Source organism: Emydura macquarii, unplaced genomic scaffold (genome assembly GCF_026122565.2).
Source record: "Emydura macquarii macquarii isolate MOO-44397 ecotype Brisbane River unplaced genomic scaffold, CSIRO-AGI_Emac_v2 contig_3328, whole genome shotgun sequence".
NCBI classification, from domain to species: domain Eukaryota; kingdom Metazoa; phylum Chordata; order Testudines; family Chelidae; genus Emydura; species Emydura macquarii.
The window spans coordinates 2142163-2156838 of record NW_027133465.1 but is presented as its reverse complement, the minus strand read 5'-3'; the positions used below and the strand labels follow the sequence as shown (position 1 = coordinate 2156838).

General features: G+C 43.9%; 1 protein-coding gene across 1 annotated transcript in view; it reads right to left on the bottom strand.

Annotated features, from left to right (window-relative positions):
- TENM4 (teneurin transmembrane protein 4) overlaps positions 1–14676 on the bottom strand; it is a 486586-nt gene that overhangs the window by 161591 nt on the left and 310319 nt on the right. The window contains exons 12-13 of the mRNA XM_067533333.1: positions 6810–7004; positions 448–648 (exon numbers count right to left, since the gene is read on the bottom strand). Of these exons, the coding sequence (XP_067389434.1) occupies positions 448–648; positions 6810–7004 (396 nt within the window). The remainder of the gene's footprint in view (positions 1–447; positions 649–6809; positions 7005–14676) is intronic.

Here is a 14676-nt window from a genome sequence, read left to right as displayed (position 1 = left end):
TCGCAGGCTAAAACACACTTCATGCAAACATCACAGGTAGAACAAGACCTGAAGTAGAACTGCCATCTCTAACGGTTTTATTCTCTTTTTGCTGTTATATGATTGACTAAAAGATACTTAGTAATCTCACAAAAACCAAACATACCCATTGGCGGCTAGAAAGTTTCATCAAGAATTAACACCACAATAGGCAGCTATATGCAAACTGTAAATTAAATTCATAGACATATAATGAACAATAGCAAGCCTAGGTAGCTTTAACAGAGCTACTTATTAAATTACTATAAATTCATCAATAGAAGCAGAATTATTTATGTGCTCGAGTGATAGCAGTTGTGCTTCAAGTCACGCTCCACATGTGTTTTAATAAAGAAACTTGCAGTGCATGTTTGTAGACCTGACTGCTAATATTTCATCAAGTTTTTTTTAAGTCACTGCTACAGTTACCGATTGAGCAATCATGTCCAGTCCAATTCGGATCGCAGCTGCAGAGCCCAGTATCAGGCAGAAAGGTCCCGTGACCGGAGCACTGGTCCAAACAGGTAGCTCTTGGAGTCTCGCAATTCGTTCCTCCCCAGCCAACAGAACAGTGACATTCTCCCCGTACACATACTCCTCGCCCAGAACAGGTGGGATCCATGCAGTCCACTGCATTGGGGAGGGGGGGGGGAAAGGAGGAGGAAGCAGAGATAGAAAGTTCAGGAATGACCCATTTTGATATTTATAATTTACAGTGCAGTAGCATCATGAGGCTGTGCAGTCAAATGAGACTAAGACAGCCCCTGGAAGCATTCAACAAGTACTTTGCACTTCAAAAGTTTCTCCATTATGAATAGGATAGGATTCTGGAAAGGACAAAACTAAAATTAAAAGAAAGGAATGTTACATGGTGAAATCCATTCTTACATAGATGCTCATACTAATAGATTGTATGTCTAGTACAAACTGGAAGCAATCAATTAAATTAATAACAATAATAATAAATATTTTGCATCTATATATCTTCTTACTGTATTGTATTATAAACATATGAATAATAATAATAATTATTATTGATACATTCAAGGATCTCAAAGCACTTTATGGATGCAAATTAGGCCTTACAATAACCTTGTGAATTAGGCATTATCCCCATTTTACAATGGGGAGACAGAGAACAAACAACTTGCTCAGACCATGACTGAGCTGGGAATATGAGCCCACAAGTCCTGTCTTCCTGTCTACACAACAGTTACTCCTTCCACTCACCTACATGAAAGGTGAGATCAAGTGGACTGTCAGCACAAATCCAATATGGAAATCATTTATTTTTCACTTATATATTATAATACATGGTTACAATGCTCCTGTCTAACAGAATGGTTACAATCTTTATTCCAAATATTTCTCTCTTTCTATAACATGGACTACTCCCCTCCTCCTCCACTGCTAACACAAGTCATGAGTCGCTAGATGCTGTAGCCCATAGGATTAGCCTGCTTGCTTGCATATATATCTTTTCTTATGAATTTATTGTTTCTTATGAATTTAATCACTTCTTTTATTATAACAGATTTATATTAAAAGTATTTTGGCTATAACTCAAAATACCAACAAGCCATATTCTGTATGATGAGCTAAGGCAAGTTAGCATACATATGTTCGGGACCTTTAGCCTAGATAAGTGATGATAAACTAAAGGATGAAGTATATCTATCGTTATAACTTTTGCCCTAGATAAGCCAGGAGGCATTAAGATGAGGGGAGGGGCACTACCTCAGCTCATGCCCTCAGTAGAATTCACAAGTACACCACGAGAACATGGTTAGGCCAGAAATAACAGAGGTGACAATGAGCAAACTATCTGGAAAGAATATGAGTATGTCATGAATAAGCACAAACATACCAGCCTATAGAATGAGTGTACCCTGATATTTTGTGGGTGAGGAAGCCAAGTTTGGACATGAAAGGAGGATACATAGTGTTCAAGTTATAAGAGGGACAACCCACCAGGCCTGATGTCTTGTGTCTTTAGTATTATCTTAGTCCTAGTGTTATAGTCTTTCAATAGCTCTTAGCTCTTAAGCAGTTTCTAAGCTTTTCACTCCCACTTGAGAATTGAGCAACCTGGACATCCGCATACAGGGGCGAGGCTGGTCCTTTGTCTCATACCACCAGGTTATCAAGGAAGGGTGTGAGTATAATAATCCAAAAGCTTTATAGTATATCATAGCACACGTATCTCTAGAATAATATTGCCTTTGTAATTCTGATTGATTATTATCCATTTGATTATCATACTTTATCTCAATAAAGTCTCTAATGCTAGATTTTGGTTCTTTAGTATGAGTGTCCTTGTCATACCTCCCGAGCGTGCTTGCAAAACTCTGTGTAGCCTGATTCTGGAACAAGAACCTTCCTATCTTCTGACCAGATCAATTGGCGGGCCTATAACCCCATTCTATAAACGTCATTATTAAAATAATTAAGAACCTAAAATCAGGCAACAATGCTCAGAAGCCACAGTGATCAGCATGGGCTAGTAGCATGGACAGAAAGGTTAACCTTTGTGTTTAGGAGCTGCTAGTAACGAGATAGCACATTTATACTGATGCTAACAGAACAGTGTGATGCCACTTTAAAAATAAAAGGACTTTTTAAATGTTGTTTTCTGGCATAGGGTAATTTTCAGAAACTATATTAAAACCTATTTTGCTGAAGGAGATTTCCAATTTAATTGGGATTTCTCTTAAGATATCAATGTCACCAAATGGCAGCGACAGGACCATCTTAGCTGAGACAGTATTAACATAATTTCTGTTTAATGGGAATGTATTGGAATGGTGCCATTAAGTTGGAGATGCTCAATCATATAGTTCATTGTTGTGAAATTCTGAACTTTGGGCTTCTAAGAGACATTTTCAAATAAAGATGAAGAGCCTGATTTAGCAAAGCACATAAACGTGCTTAACTTGAGGCGTGTGCTTAAGTCCTATAACTTCACCGAGACATAAGCTTGTGCGTCAAGTTAAGCACATGCTTATGTATTTTGCTGAACAAGGGTGTAAAAGAAGAAAGCAAAATTAAAGTTATTGAATATCACTTTTATTTCTGTACTTTTAATTAGTCAAATATTTAATTTTTAGTCTTTTTGAATGTTAGTTTTAATAAGATCAGTCTCTTAATAGAGATGTACAGTAGGATCTTCTTAAATGGATCATCTGTCAAGACTTATATACCATTAAAGTGTTTCTTAACTTAAGTGGTGCAAAGATGTTTTCTACTGACTCTCTGCCCCTGGGTGAATTTCATCCACTAACTGAAACATCAGAAACAGGCAAAAATAAAAGGAACGGAGGACCTGATAATCTATTTATATAAAAGCACACAAGACAAGTGAGAGGCAGAACAGCCCTTTCAAACTATCCCCATCTTTTGAAACTGTCGGTGGCAGTGCCCTGAGGATCAGTGACAAGTGTCAGTCAGGCTAAGTTTTGAGGGCAGAATTGCCCAACTACTGGCTCCAATACAGCAGAACACAACATGGCCACAGCATATACCGGCAAGTTCAAGGGGTTTTGGGTTTTTTTCGGGCTAATGAGAATTCCAACGACCTGCTTAAGATCCAGACACCTTGAAAGGAAACACTCCAGCCCATTAACCTACTCTGATAATTCCCTGGATTCACAAAGCTTTCTCACTCTGACAAGCAATGGCTCAGCAACTACTATCCTGAGGCATGCAAGGGCATTTTCTGTTTCATAGGTTCCTGGCCCTCTGCTTCTAGCTGAAACAACCTTTGAGAATCATAAGATGCTGGAAAGGATGAGTCTATAAATCTATTCACCTATTAGTGAGGTGGGAGCAAGGGTTCCAATTTTAGCTTGAGACCCTTGGAGCCTTGGCTCTGTTCTTCCTTAGCAGTAATAAGTAGGAAAGGGACTATGAAACAGACTAACAGAATACTAGGTTCTCAGCAGATGGTCTGAACACAGAGAACAAAGATCACAGGCTAACTGACAACAGGCTACCTCCAAGCAATTAATCATTCCCTGTGAAGGTCGACTGGGAAAAAAGGTAAGTTTTAAACAGGGCTCCATCACTGAAGGCTGGCATTCTGCTTCCTCAGCTCTAACACAGAAGTTTATAGAGGGGGAATGTGTGTGTGTCAGAACACCTCATTTATCATAGTCCTCAGGCCATTTTTCATGTTGAAATGAGCCCTTTCAAAAGATGTCACAAACAACGGCAACTTTAATCTCGCCCTTAGTAGTCGTCTCTCTTTAGGTGTTCTACACTGTAGCAAGGATCCTGGGACAGGACTAGGGACTTGTGCTTTCTTCTTCTTCAATTGCTTTGGTAGTTTTTGAGGCTAATGGTGCATTTTTTTTAATGGAGTTCTGCTTGATAAACTTAGCCACTCAGCTCAGGAAGAGATGGGGGTGGGGAAAAAGAGCACCAAGTCCAACATAGAAAACACAACAACATAAAAAATAAAAATTTTGCATATATTTGTTTCATAGGTTGGAAAATAGCCTGAATGGCCTAATTCCAGTTTAGAAAGTGTCCCATTTATAGCTTAAACTTTTTGCACTATCTTTGCCATTGAGAAAAATCAAGCAGCAAATAATGCTATTGCAGATAGTACACTTTCCCCAATATGCTTTATTGGTCATCCAAGTTATTAGACTTATTTAGTACCCAAAGAGTAACTTCTCCTTTTTCATTGCTTAAATTTGTTCACCCCCTTCTTTAATGTCCTGTTGGGTTGGCCTATGCCTTATAAAATATGGGACAATAAACTTTAGAAGGGTGAAAGGAACAACCTATGTAAGACTGTTAGCTGATATTTTACAAACAGTGCTGAACTTTAACGGGGGAGAGGAGGAGGGAAATAGGAAGAAGTAACACTATTCCATTATAAACAAAGAAGAAGGACTGAAGCTACACCACAGAAACTGAGAAATAATAAAAGGAATCAACACCAGATGTCCCTTCATGGAAAAGAAACCAAAAAATAAACACAATTTTTTAAAAATGAAAATCAACTTTTTTTATTAGATTTAAAAAATATCCTGCAGATTTCTTACACGGCATATTACTAGGTTGGCCCCCCCCCCCACCCGCTATTGTGACATAATACAAATTATATCTTGCATATGAAAAACAAATGTATAATAGAAAAAATACTAAACAGCTCGTAAGAAAAATCGTGTTCTCTTTGTTCCTTGTTCTTTTTCATGTTTCCACCTAATGAGACTGTGATAGTGTCCCCTGCCACAGTGATAATATAAAACAACTGAATTGGGTTTATTGCAGTGCTTCAAATGTGGCTCGGAAAAGAAGGTTCATATTAGGGGAAAAAAACAGATCTTGCTCTGTGTTCCATGCATTAAACCTCGCTGACATCAATAGGGTAACACATGTGTCTAACTGAAGGAATCTGACTTTCTGACTTTTAAATAGTTTCCATTTTACTACTTTTGTTTAGATGATTTAATAATGAAGAGATACAGGGACTTAGTAAATCTTTTCCATAATAATTCCTTTTAGTTTTCTATGTATCACTGCTCTATTACACGCTGAGCATTTTTTAGCCAAGATAAAGTTTTCTCAAGAGACGGCTTAGTAGCATTGAATTTACACCATCACTGTGTCCAACGAACTGTTACTGGGACACAAGCCATCTAATGCCAGATGCTCAACCCAGAATTCATTTTATGCTTCTAAGAAGTGCCATTTGGGTACCAGAATCCAATCCAAGTTATTCTCATTGCCATAGTATAAAAAGTAACCAGCTGAGGGGATTCTTTGTCTCACACTCACTGTAGCAACTGCAGATAAATTACGGAGTGACATTCACTCCTGTCCAGAGGTTATGTATGAAACCTATGCACCATTTAAGGTGTTGCACTGGCATTTGTAGAGAAATGAATTAAACCCAGAATCAACTGCCTTTTGGGTTTTCTACATTAAATTTTCAGAAGGGCTGCACACTTACAGCTTCAAATGAAGTCACAGCAGGAGCTAAGTCACCTCTGAAAATCAGGTCCTTTAGGAGTTATTTTTAAAACTGGCCAATTGAGGGGTAATTTGCAAATATGGAAACAATTGTCCATTTTTGTGTTTTTTTTACATTTGTTAAAAAGTGTTGCATTAAGAGGTGTCTACGAATTCAGAGAATATGGACATTTATCTTAGTGTTCCATGATGGCAGACAGGATGACTGCCTACACAAGATAATTAAAGTGTTTATCGGCACCATACTTGGGAATCACAAAAATAACTGTAAATGGAAAAATGTTTCAGGGCTAATGGGAAAGGGAAAAAATCCATGGCAGATCCACTGAAATGAGTTCTGGTTCTGAAGTTGAGCTTAAATTCAAGTCCTAAACACATCTAAGCTTTTAAACTTGAAAAGAAGCAGGGCCTTTCTCATGTACTCCACCATTTTATATATAGAAGCAATCACAATCTCTCGGCAGGGCACGCCAGAAAAATACCCTGTTAAAGTAATTATATGTTTAGATATGTAAATGGAAATGATGCTTTAATAAGAACATTTGAATGTGTGATCAGATGTCCTGGCCCTTCAACCAGATCTGTCTATCTGAAACATTTGATGGCTTTTCACCCAATTACTGCACAAATATGACAGATAACCAAAAGCTATTACAACATATCATTTTCATGTTCCATCCATCTGTTGTATTTCTAAGGTGCCCATTACTGTAGTGTCTAAGTGCCAGTACTATTCAGTACTGTCTTTGTATGTAATTATATAACAGCAATCAAAGCAAAAAGGCTAACTGAATGTAACTTGCAAATACCTTCTTCGCAGCTCTCCCCCTTGTACCCTGGATTGCAGATACAGGTCCCCATGATACACGTGCCGTGGTTATTGCAGGATACATCGATACACTGGTTTGTTGGAACGTCACATTCTGCCCCTTTCCAGCCACTGTGGCATAGGCATCGCCCCTTCATGTACTGACCATTTCCACTGCACAATACTGGACAAGATGCTGAGAGAAATGGAAAAGAAATCGCATTAAACATAACTAATGTTATGTGTGTGATGAAACAGGGGTATAACTATAGCCCTCTTTCCTTCCATTAAGGAAAGCTCAAAGACCTATACTCTTCTTCATATATACTCTCCCACCGGGGCATCTCAACTCGGCATTTAACCAAGGGCAACACTTTTATGTGGATCACACTCAACTCTACATTGCCCTCGATTCACTCTCTGATCACTCTGTTTCCCACATGTCTGTCTGTCTGTCTGGAATCTCCTTGCTCTTGCGTACCTCATATCTTTCTAAAATTGAATGCTTAAAACATTAAATCATGCTTCTGGGTGAAAATGACTCTTTATTCTTTGTCTCTGATGTGTCCTACAATAATCTGGATTCAGACCTTCTCTTTAATCCCAAAATCAGAAATATTGGAATCCACCAGGACCTTGAACTGTTTTTCCCTTTCCATGTCTTCACTGTCTTTAGATCTGCCTAGCACTGTCTCTGGACCATCCCCATAGATCATCATTTCCTCGACCCTGCCTCTGCTGCAAATCTTATCTATTTGTTAATCACTCCCTCATTTGCACTGTGTAATTCCTGGTTTTACAGTCTTCATGTTCTTTGTTGAGATGTATCCAGAATCCTGCAACCAGATTACTCTCCCATTTCAGTTCATGACAAGGCATCACCGAGTCTCCAGCCACCTTTTATGGCCATCAGCTTCACTAGCTCTTCATCTCCAAACACAATTCAAAACTGTCCTCTGTTTTTTCAAAATGCTATGAACGTCTTCCATCTTCTCTCTGAATATATGTCCTACTATTTCGCTGCTCACAACCTCCACATCTCCAATCTTGGGCTCCCTATGCACCTCATCATGACTCTCCTTTACTGCCTTGTCTAATTGGAAATGGGATGCTTCCTTTCTTCAAATATCATCTCAAAACCTAGAGAGACGAGGTAGGTGACGTAATATCTTTTATCTCGCCAACTGCTGTTGGCGAGAGAGACAAGCTTTTGAGCTACACAGAGCTCTTCTTCAGGTCTGGGAAAAGTACTACGGGTGTCACAACTAAATACAATATTGAACAGATAATTTAGTATAACACTGCACATCTCAAAACCTATTCACTTGAGCCCAGCTCCCTTTGCCACATTACTGCATCGTTCCATTTTCTCCTCACTGAAATTCAGCTGCAAGGACATGTGTATATCCCAGTTTTCTATTGCCTACATCACCCTAGATGAGAGCAGCTGGATCAGCATTAGCTTTCATGTCTGCCAAAACCCACCTTATCTCTGTCACTCACTAAAACATTTTCTGAACATTTTACTGAAGGACATTGCAGTATTGTATACAATTTCTATATAGTCTATCTTGTAACCCACCTGCACTAGACTTGTGTTGGATACGATGCCTCTGTTTTACATTATTCCTGCATTTCAGTGCACACTAGAAGAGATATCCATTGTAGTTAAAGGAATCATCCCTCTATCTGTTACTGTCCTGTCAGGATAGTATCACAATGCTTCTCCAGTGTTGCTTTCATGCCTCCCATTACAGGCAAGCCAGCCTGAGTGTGTGAAAGCATCATGACAGCAGTGGCCCAATAAAAAAAGTTACCACCATTGACAGTGTATTAAACCAGCTTGATCTACAATGGAACATATTTGCCTGATTAAAATACTAGAGGTTTACAAGAGAAAGGACTCAGAAATGCTTGCTTGTTACTAAACAGTGGTTTATTTGCCTGACATAAAGTACATTGAGAATGTATGTGTCAAGTGCATCGTTTGCAAGGTGATATCTATGTGCACAGTACAAGGCATAAATTGGGTAAGATGTATTAGGTGCTACACACTGCCCAGAACAAAAGAAACTCTGTAATTTATCTTCTTAGCTGACTGATTGAATGTTTCCACTCACCTGTCTAAAGTTTAAAACTCTGAATAATGAAGCCTATTTCAAGGTACCGGCAGAGGATAGAACCATGGTTCTCTTCAATAAGGACAAAGAATAATCACCTTTAACTAGTGAGACTATGCAGGTGCTGAGAAGGACTTACATGTGTTCTGACAAGTCAGTTGATCACTCAGTACAAGATCAGATAAACTGCAAGACACATGTCAGAAGGCTAGAGTTCTAACGAGCCCTGTGTGAGAACACGTCCAGGACTATCTGAAAAGAGCTGCAGAGAATGACAAGGCAACAGCAAAGTCTCCTTTGCTGCTTCCCACAATTTTAGGGAAACGGGATTTTTTATTTCTTTAATCCCTTCCCTTCGCACCTCATTTAAAAAACCATATATTTTAGCTGGACCCTTATAGATGTGGAATGCTTTATAATTCAGATTCTAGCCAAACAAACAATGGTACGGATGGGGTTTTTTGTGCTCATGTTTAAATTATGATAATTCCCTTGAACAAATACAATTGCAATGACCCAAATGCATGCTGCTTACTGTAAAGCGCAGCATTAAAGATGGTTACTTACCTTGAAACTCTTGTTCTTCATGATGTGTCGCTCATGTCCATTCCATTGTAGGTGTGTGCGTGCCCTGTGCACGGTTACTGGAAAATGTTTCCCCTTAGCAGATTCCCTAGAGCCGGCTTCGGCACCCCCTAGAATCCTGCGTGCATAGAGTGGTATAGGAGGCATTGCTGGCCCTGCACCCCCTCGGTACCTTCTTGCTGTCAACTCCGACAGTAGGGATGGGGGGCGGGTCATGGAATGGACATGAGCAACACATCTCAAAGAACAACAGTTACAAGGTAAGTAACAGTCTTTTCTTCTTCAAGTGCTTGCTCATGTCCATTCCATTGTAGGTGACTTGCAAGCAGTACCTTGGAGGTGGGCTCAGATTTCATAGTTTGGTTGACTGCAGCACTGCCCTGCCGAATCTAGGTCATCCCTAGCCTGTTGCACAATAGCATAGTGGGATGTAAAGGTATGCACCGACGACCACGTAGCAGCTTTGCTTATGTCCTGCATGGGCACCCGTGCCAAGAATGCTGCAGAAGACGCCTGTGCTCTGGTGGAGTGATCTGTGACGTTGCCCGGTAGCGGAACCTTCATCTGCTCATAACAGAAGCGTATGCAGGTGGTTATCCAGGAGGAGATTCGTTGCGACAAGACAGGTAAGCCCTTCACACTTTTGGCCACCTCGATAAACAGCTGCATCAAGAGAGGACCAAATTCAGGTCCCAGGGGGGTACGGGATCCCTGACCTGAGGGTAGAGCTTTTCTATGCCCTTTAGAAATCTCGCTGCCATGGAGTGAGAAAAAATAGATCTCCCATGAATCGGAAGATCAAAGGCTGAGATGGCAGCCAGATGCTACTTTAGCGAGGCAGTATCTAGATCCTGAAGCTTGAGGTGCAACAGGTAATCCAGGACCAGCTGAATCGGTGCCTGGTGGGGCATAAACTGCCGTGCTTGTGACCCAGCAAGTGTACCTCTTCCACTTGGCCAAATATGATGACCTCGTGGAGGTCTTCCTGCCATTCATCAGAATGGTTTGCACCTGAAACAAGCAAGCTGAAATAAGTTCCTCTCTCTGTCTCTCCTCCTGTAGGTCCCGAAGCGCTGTGCTGGGATCTTGGGTTGTTTCTGTTGCTGGCTCTGCTGGAGCCGAAATTGCCCTCTAGAAGCTGGGGGCGTGTACATACCCAACAAGCGCAGAGTTGCCTGTGAGTCCTTAAGCCCATGGAGCTTCGCATCCGTCTGCTCCGAGAAGAGTGCAGTGCCATTGAATGGTAGGTCCTGTATCGACTGCTGCACCTCCTGGGAGAGACCAGACAACTGGAGCCACGAGCAATGGCGCATGGATATCCCTGAGACCACTGCCCTTGTAGCCGAGTTGGCCGCATCTGAAGCAGCCTGTAAGGCCGCTCTGGCCACTATCCTGCCCTCCTCCAAAACCGTGGAAAAGTCTTGGGCCTGATCCGGAGGTATGGCTTCCCCAAACCACTGGAGAGAGTCCCACAAGTTATAATTATACCTCCTAAACAATGCCTGTTGGTTGGCGACGTGGAACTGGAGACTAGAAGTAGAATACATTTTTCTCCCAAACACGTCCAATTTCTTGCTGTCCTTGTTTTTGGGGGTTGAGCCAGGTTGTCCCTGCCTGTCCCTTTCATTTGCCGCCTCCACTACTAGGGAGCTCGGCGCAGGGTGGGTGAACAAATATTCAAACCCTTTTGCGGAAACGTAATACTTTTTCTCCGCCCTCTTTGAGGTCGGGGGGAGTTAGAATGGAATTGTCGGACACCCTTTACCAACTTTAGGACCCCTTCGTGCACCGGCAGCGTGACATGGGATGCTGCCGCCGCTGCCCCTACATTAAACAAGTTGTCCTGCAGCTCTTCCACCTCTAGTCCAAGATTGGAGGCCACCCTTTTTAGGAGCTCCTGGTGCGCCCAGAATTCATCCAGGGGAGCCAATGGGCTGGCTGGATGACTGACCCATCTGAATGACTGACCCAGTCCCTGAGAGGCTGGCACTTCTGCTGAGTGTGCGGGAGCCCCCATAGATGTATCCTCAATAGGGTCTGACTACTCCCCTGACTAGGAGTCATGAGCCTCCGCCTGCGGTGCTGGGGCCCCTGATTGCTTCTCTGATGAGTCAAGGGAGTAGGGTCCTGAGGTCACCTGTAACCCCCAGGAGTTCCAGTACTGCCACTGGAGTGGCCATTGGCCCTGAGGCCTTCCTGGGGGGGGGGCCAGGCAGGGACCCTGCCCTTGCCTTTCAGGTGGAGGAGGCTGGGTGGGGGGAGCTGCTAGGTCCTTTCCTCCCCTAGAGTCACCAGACCCTCCTGCCAGTGACCAGCGTCGCCCGGAGTTTGACCATCTCCTTGTCTCATGGTACCAAGGGGGGAGCAGTATCTGCGCCTCCTATCCTGGCGCTCCCTTGGCCGACGTCTTGTGGACAGGGAGTACGAATCTGTTGACTGGTGGTGCTGCTGCCTGGATCAACTCGTAGAGGAGGATCGCACACGGTAAGAGGAGAAGAGGGCATGACATCTAGGCAACTGGGAGTCTCTCAGTACCAAAGCCCGCGGTTGGCGTGGATCTTCCCTGGGTGAACGCTGCAATGGTGGTGAACGGCAAACTCGTTGCAGGCGAACTCGTCGGTGCCGATGACCTAGAGTGGTGCTGGGCTACGAACGGGGAGTGTCTGCGCGATACTGAGCGGGACCTGTGCTGACTTGTCAATGCTGCTGCTCTCAGTGACGGCAATTGTGAGTGGCGCTTTGGGCTGTCTGGGCTCCTCTGGTACTGATGCTTCATCCCCATAAACTGCCTCGGTGCCAGGGAACGCGTCCCAGGGGATCAGCCCCTTGGCAGGATCGAGCTCCGTGGTGGTGACCTATTCCACGGAGGTCTTCCCCTGGATGCAGATGCCCTACCCTTCACCCTTTCTGTCCGGGCCGACGGGGTGCAAGGAATGGAAAGGGCCAACAGGTCAGCCACCGCCTGAAGTGCCTCCGGGGTTGACGGCACTGCAAGGTGTAGTGGTCCCCTGCCGCTCTCTGGAGTTGGGGGGCGCTGTGCGGAAGGGCTCACCGTCCCGGGCGAGACCTGCCCTTGCAGGGGTTGCTCGGCGCACTGGCTCTGAGCTGCTCTGGAGCTCGACCCTGTGTCCTTCGCCTTCTTCCATGCGGGGGAGAGGTCGTCTGCTGTTTCCTAGGCTTCTTCCTCTGCAGTGAAGAGGAAGCCCGGTGCCGTGATGGAGTCAGTGCCGGAGGAGCACTCTGCACCGACTTGGTGCCGAAAGGGAGCGGGAGGGCTCCGACGCCGGTCTCAGGGCCACCTCCTCAACAAGCCCTTCAGATGGCTACCTTGGTCCTTTTGTCCTTGGTCTGAATGCCTTACACATACGGCATTTGTCTTTTCGATTAGACTCACCAAGGCACTTTAAACAATCTTCGTGGGAGTCGCTGATTGGTAAGGCCTTCCTGCAGGTTTTACCAGGCTTAAAGCCCGGAGATTGGGGCATACCCTGACGCCGAGTAGAGGTCCACGGGATTACCTTATCTCCTACTACAACAGTAACTAACAACTATCGAACAACTACTTAACAAGTAGTTATAAAAACAAAGGCTACAGCTAAGAGGCACTTGCCGAAGCAAGGAAGAACCCAGTTCCAGTAACTGTCAGTGGCGGAAAGAAGGAACTGAGGGGGTATAGGGCTGGAAGCGCCTCATATAACGCGCCATGCGCACGGGACTCCAGGGAGCACCGAAGCCGGCCCTACGGGATCTGCTAAGGGGAAAATGTTTCCAGTAACCGTGCACGGGGCGCCCACGCACCTACAAGGGAATGGACATGAGCAAGCACTTGAAGGAGAAGAAAACGCTACTGCAAAATACTTTATTCGCTTACTTGGATTTTTACAAAATAAAAGAGCCCCTTTCCCATGTTCTCCAGGAGTTTTAGGATCCTGGGAATGATTCAACATTCCCTCTCAGCAATATAAACCTAGCAGCCTGGTCTCCCTCAGGTGGCTAAAATTAACCAGCCAGGGAAAAGTTAATAATTTCCCCTTGGTTCCACAACGCCAGCCCCTCATCCACACTTCCAGATGTTGTAAGACCTCATCATGCTCCTTTCCCCAAAAGATGAACTTTGCAGCATGCATTAAAGGGCAACAGACCCACAATTTCAGACCAAGTGGGAGAGCAAATTCCAAAGCTGAAATAAACCCACAGAGCTACAACCTGTGCACCTTTACTGATCTCCACAGCAGCTGCACACGGAGGGAGTCTCTCAGGTAGGTGGGTCACCAAGCCATTTAGTGATTTGCAGGTCACCAACACTTTAAACTCCAACTGGAAACCAACAGGCAGCGCAGATCCTGAAGCACTGGTGTCATGTGCTCACAGCAAGATGCTACCATTTAATAAGTACCACAGAGAGCACCGCTGGCTGAAACTCCAACAGAAAACACATACACAAACAGCAACAGTCCCCCCAAATATTACTTTCCACACAGAGGCAGACAGTGTAATCTGGAGCTACGTGGTTTTACCATAAAATTTTCTCAGAATCAGGAGGACTCAAAACAACCAAATTAACCAAGATGTTCACCCCTCTAAGCACATCCGCTGATGGAGACTTTGCAGATACCATGGCGGAGGTACAGAAAGTGCAGTTATGTTTCTAGCCCTCGTGGTTGAGAAGATAATGTGAACCAAGTGTAATTTATGCACTGACATCTGCCTGAGTCTGCAGGCAGCCCGAAACAAAAGCTCTATGAGGTGTGAATTGCCCCATTCATTTTACTGAATCGTGAACTCTAAAACCCACTGGGCCATGCTCCTGACAACCAGCTGAGCAGAGAACACCGTGTGTGCACAGAAGGGAGGGAACCTTTGTTGTCATCCCTCCCCCTTGGTTGGGAAGAGGTGGTATGAACAGGAGCCCCATACACAGAGTCCTCTGCTGTTAGGTGGGGGATTTGGTCACCCTCTTTTGGGAAGGACCCTAGGCCAGCCTTAAAACAAGGAGCACTCTGCCCAGGAGTGGAGATGTGTTCCTTGGGTGGCCAGTGCCTATCAACTCCTCAAACAGGGGAGGGGGCCAACGTGGTTTCACATTCCTAGTGCCCTGGGTCGCCTTAATCTACCCGTCTGTCTTCCCCTTCACTTTGGTTGCTGCAGATTATCTATCATAAT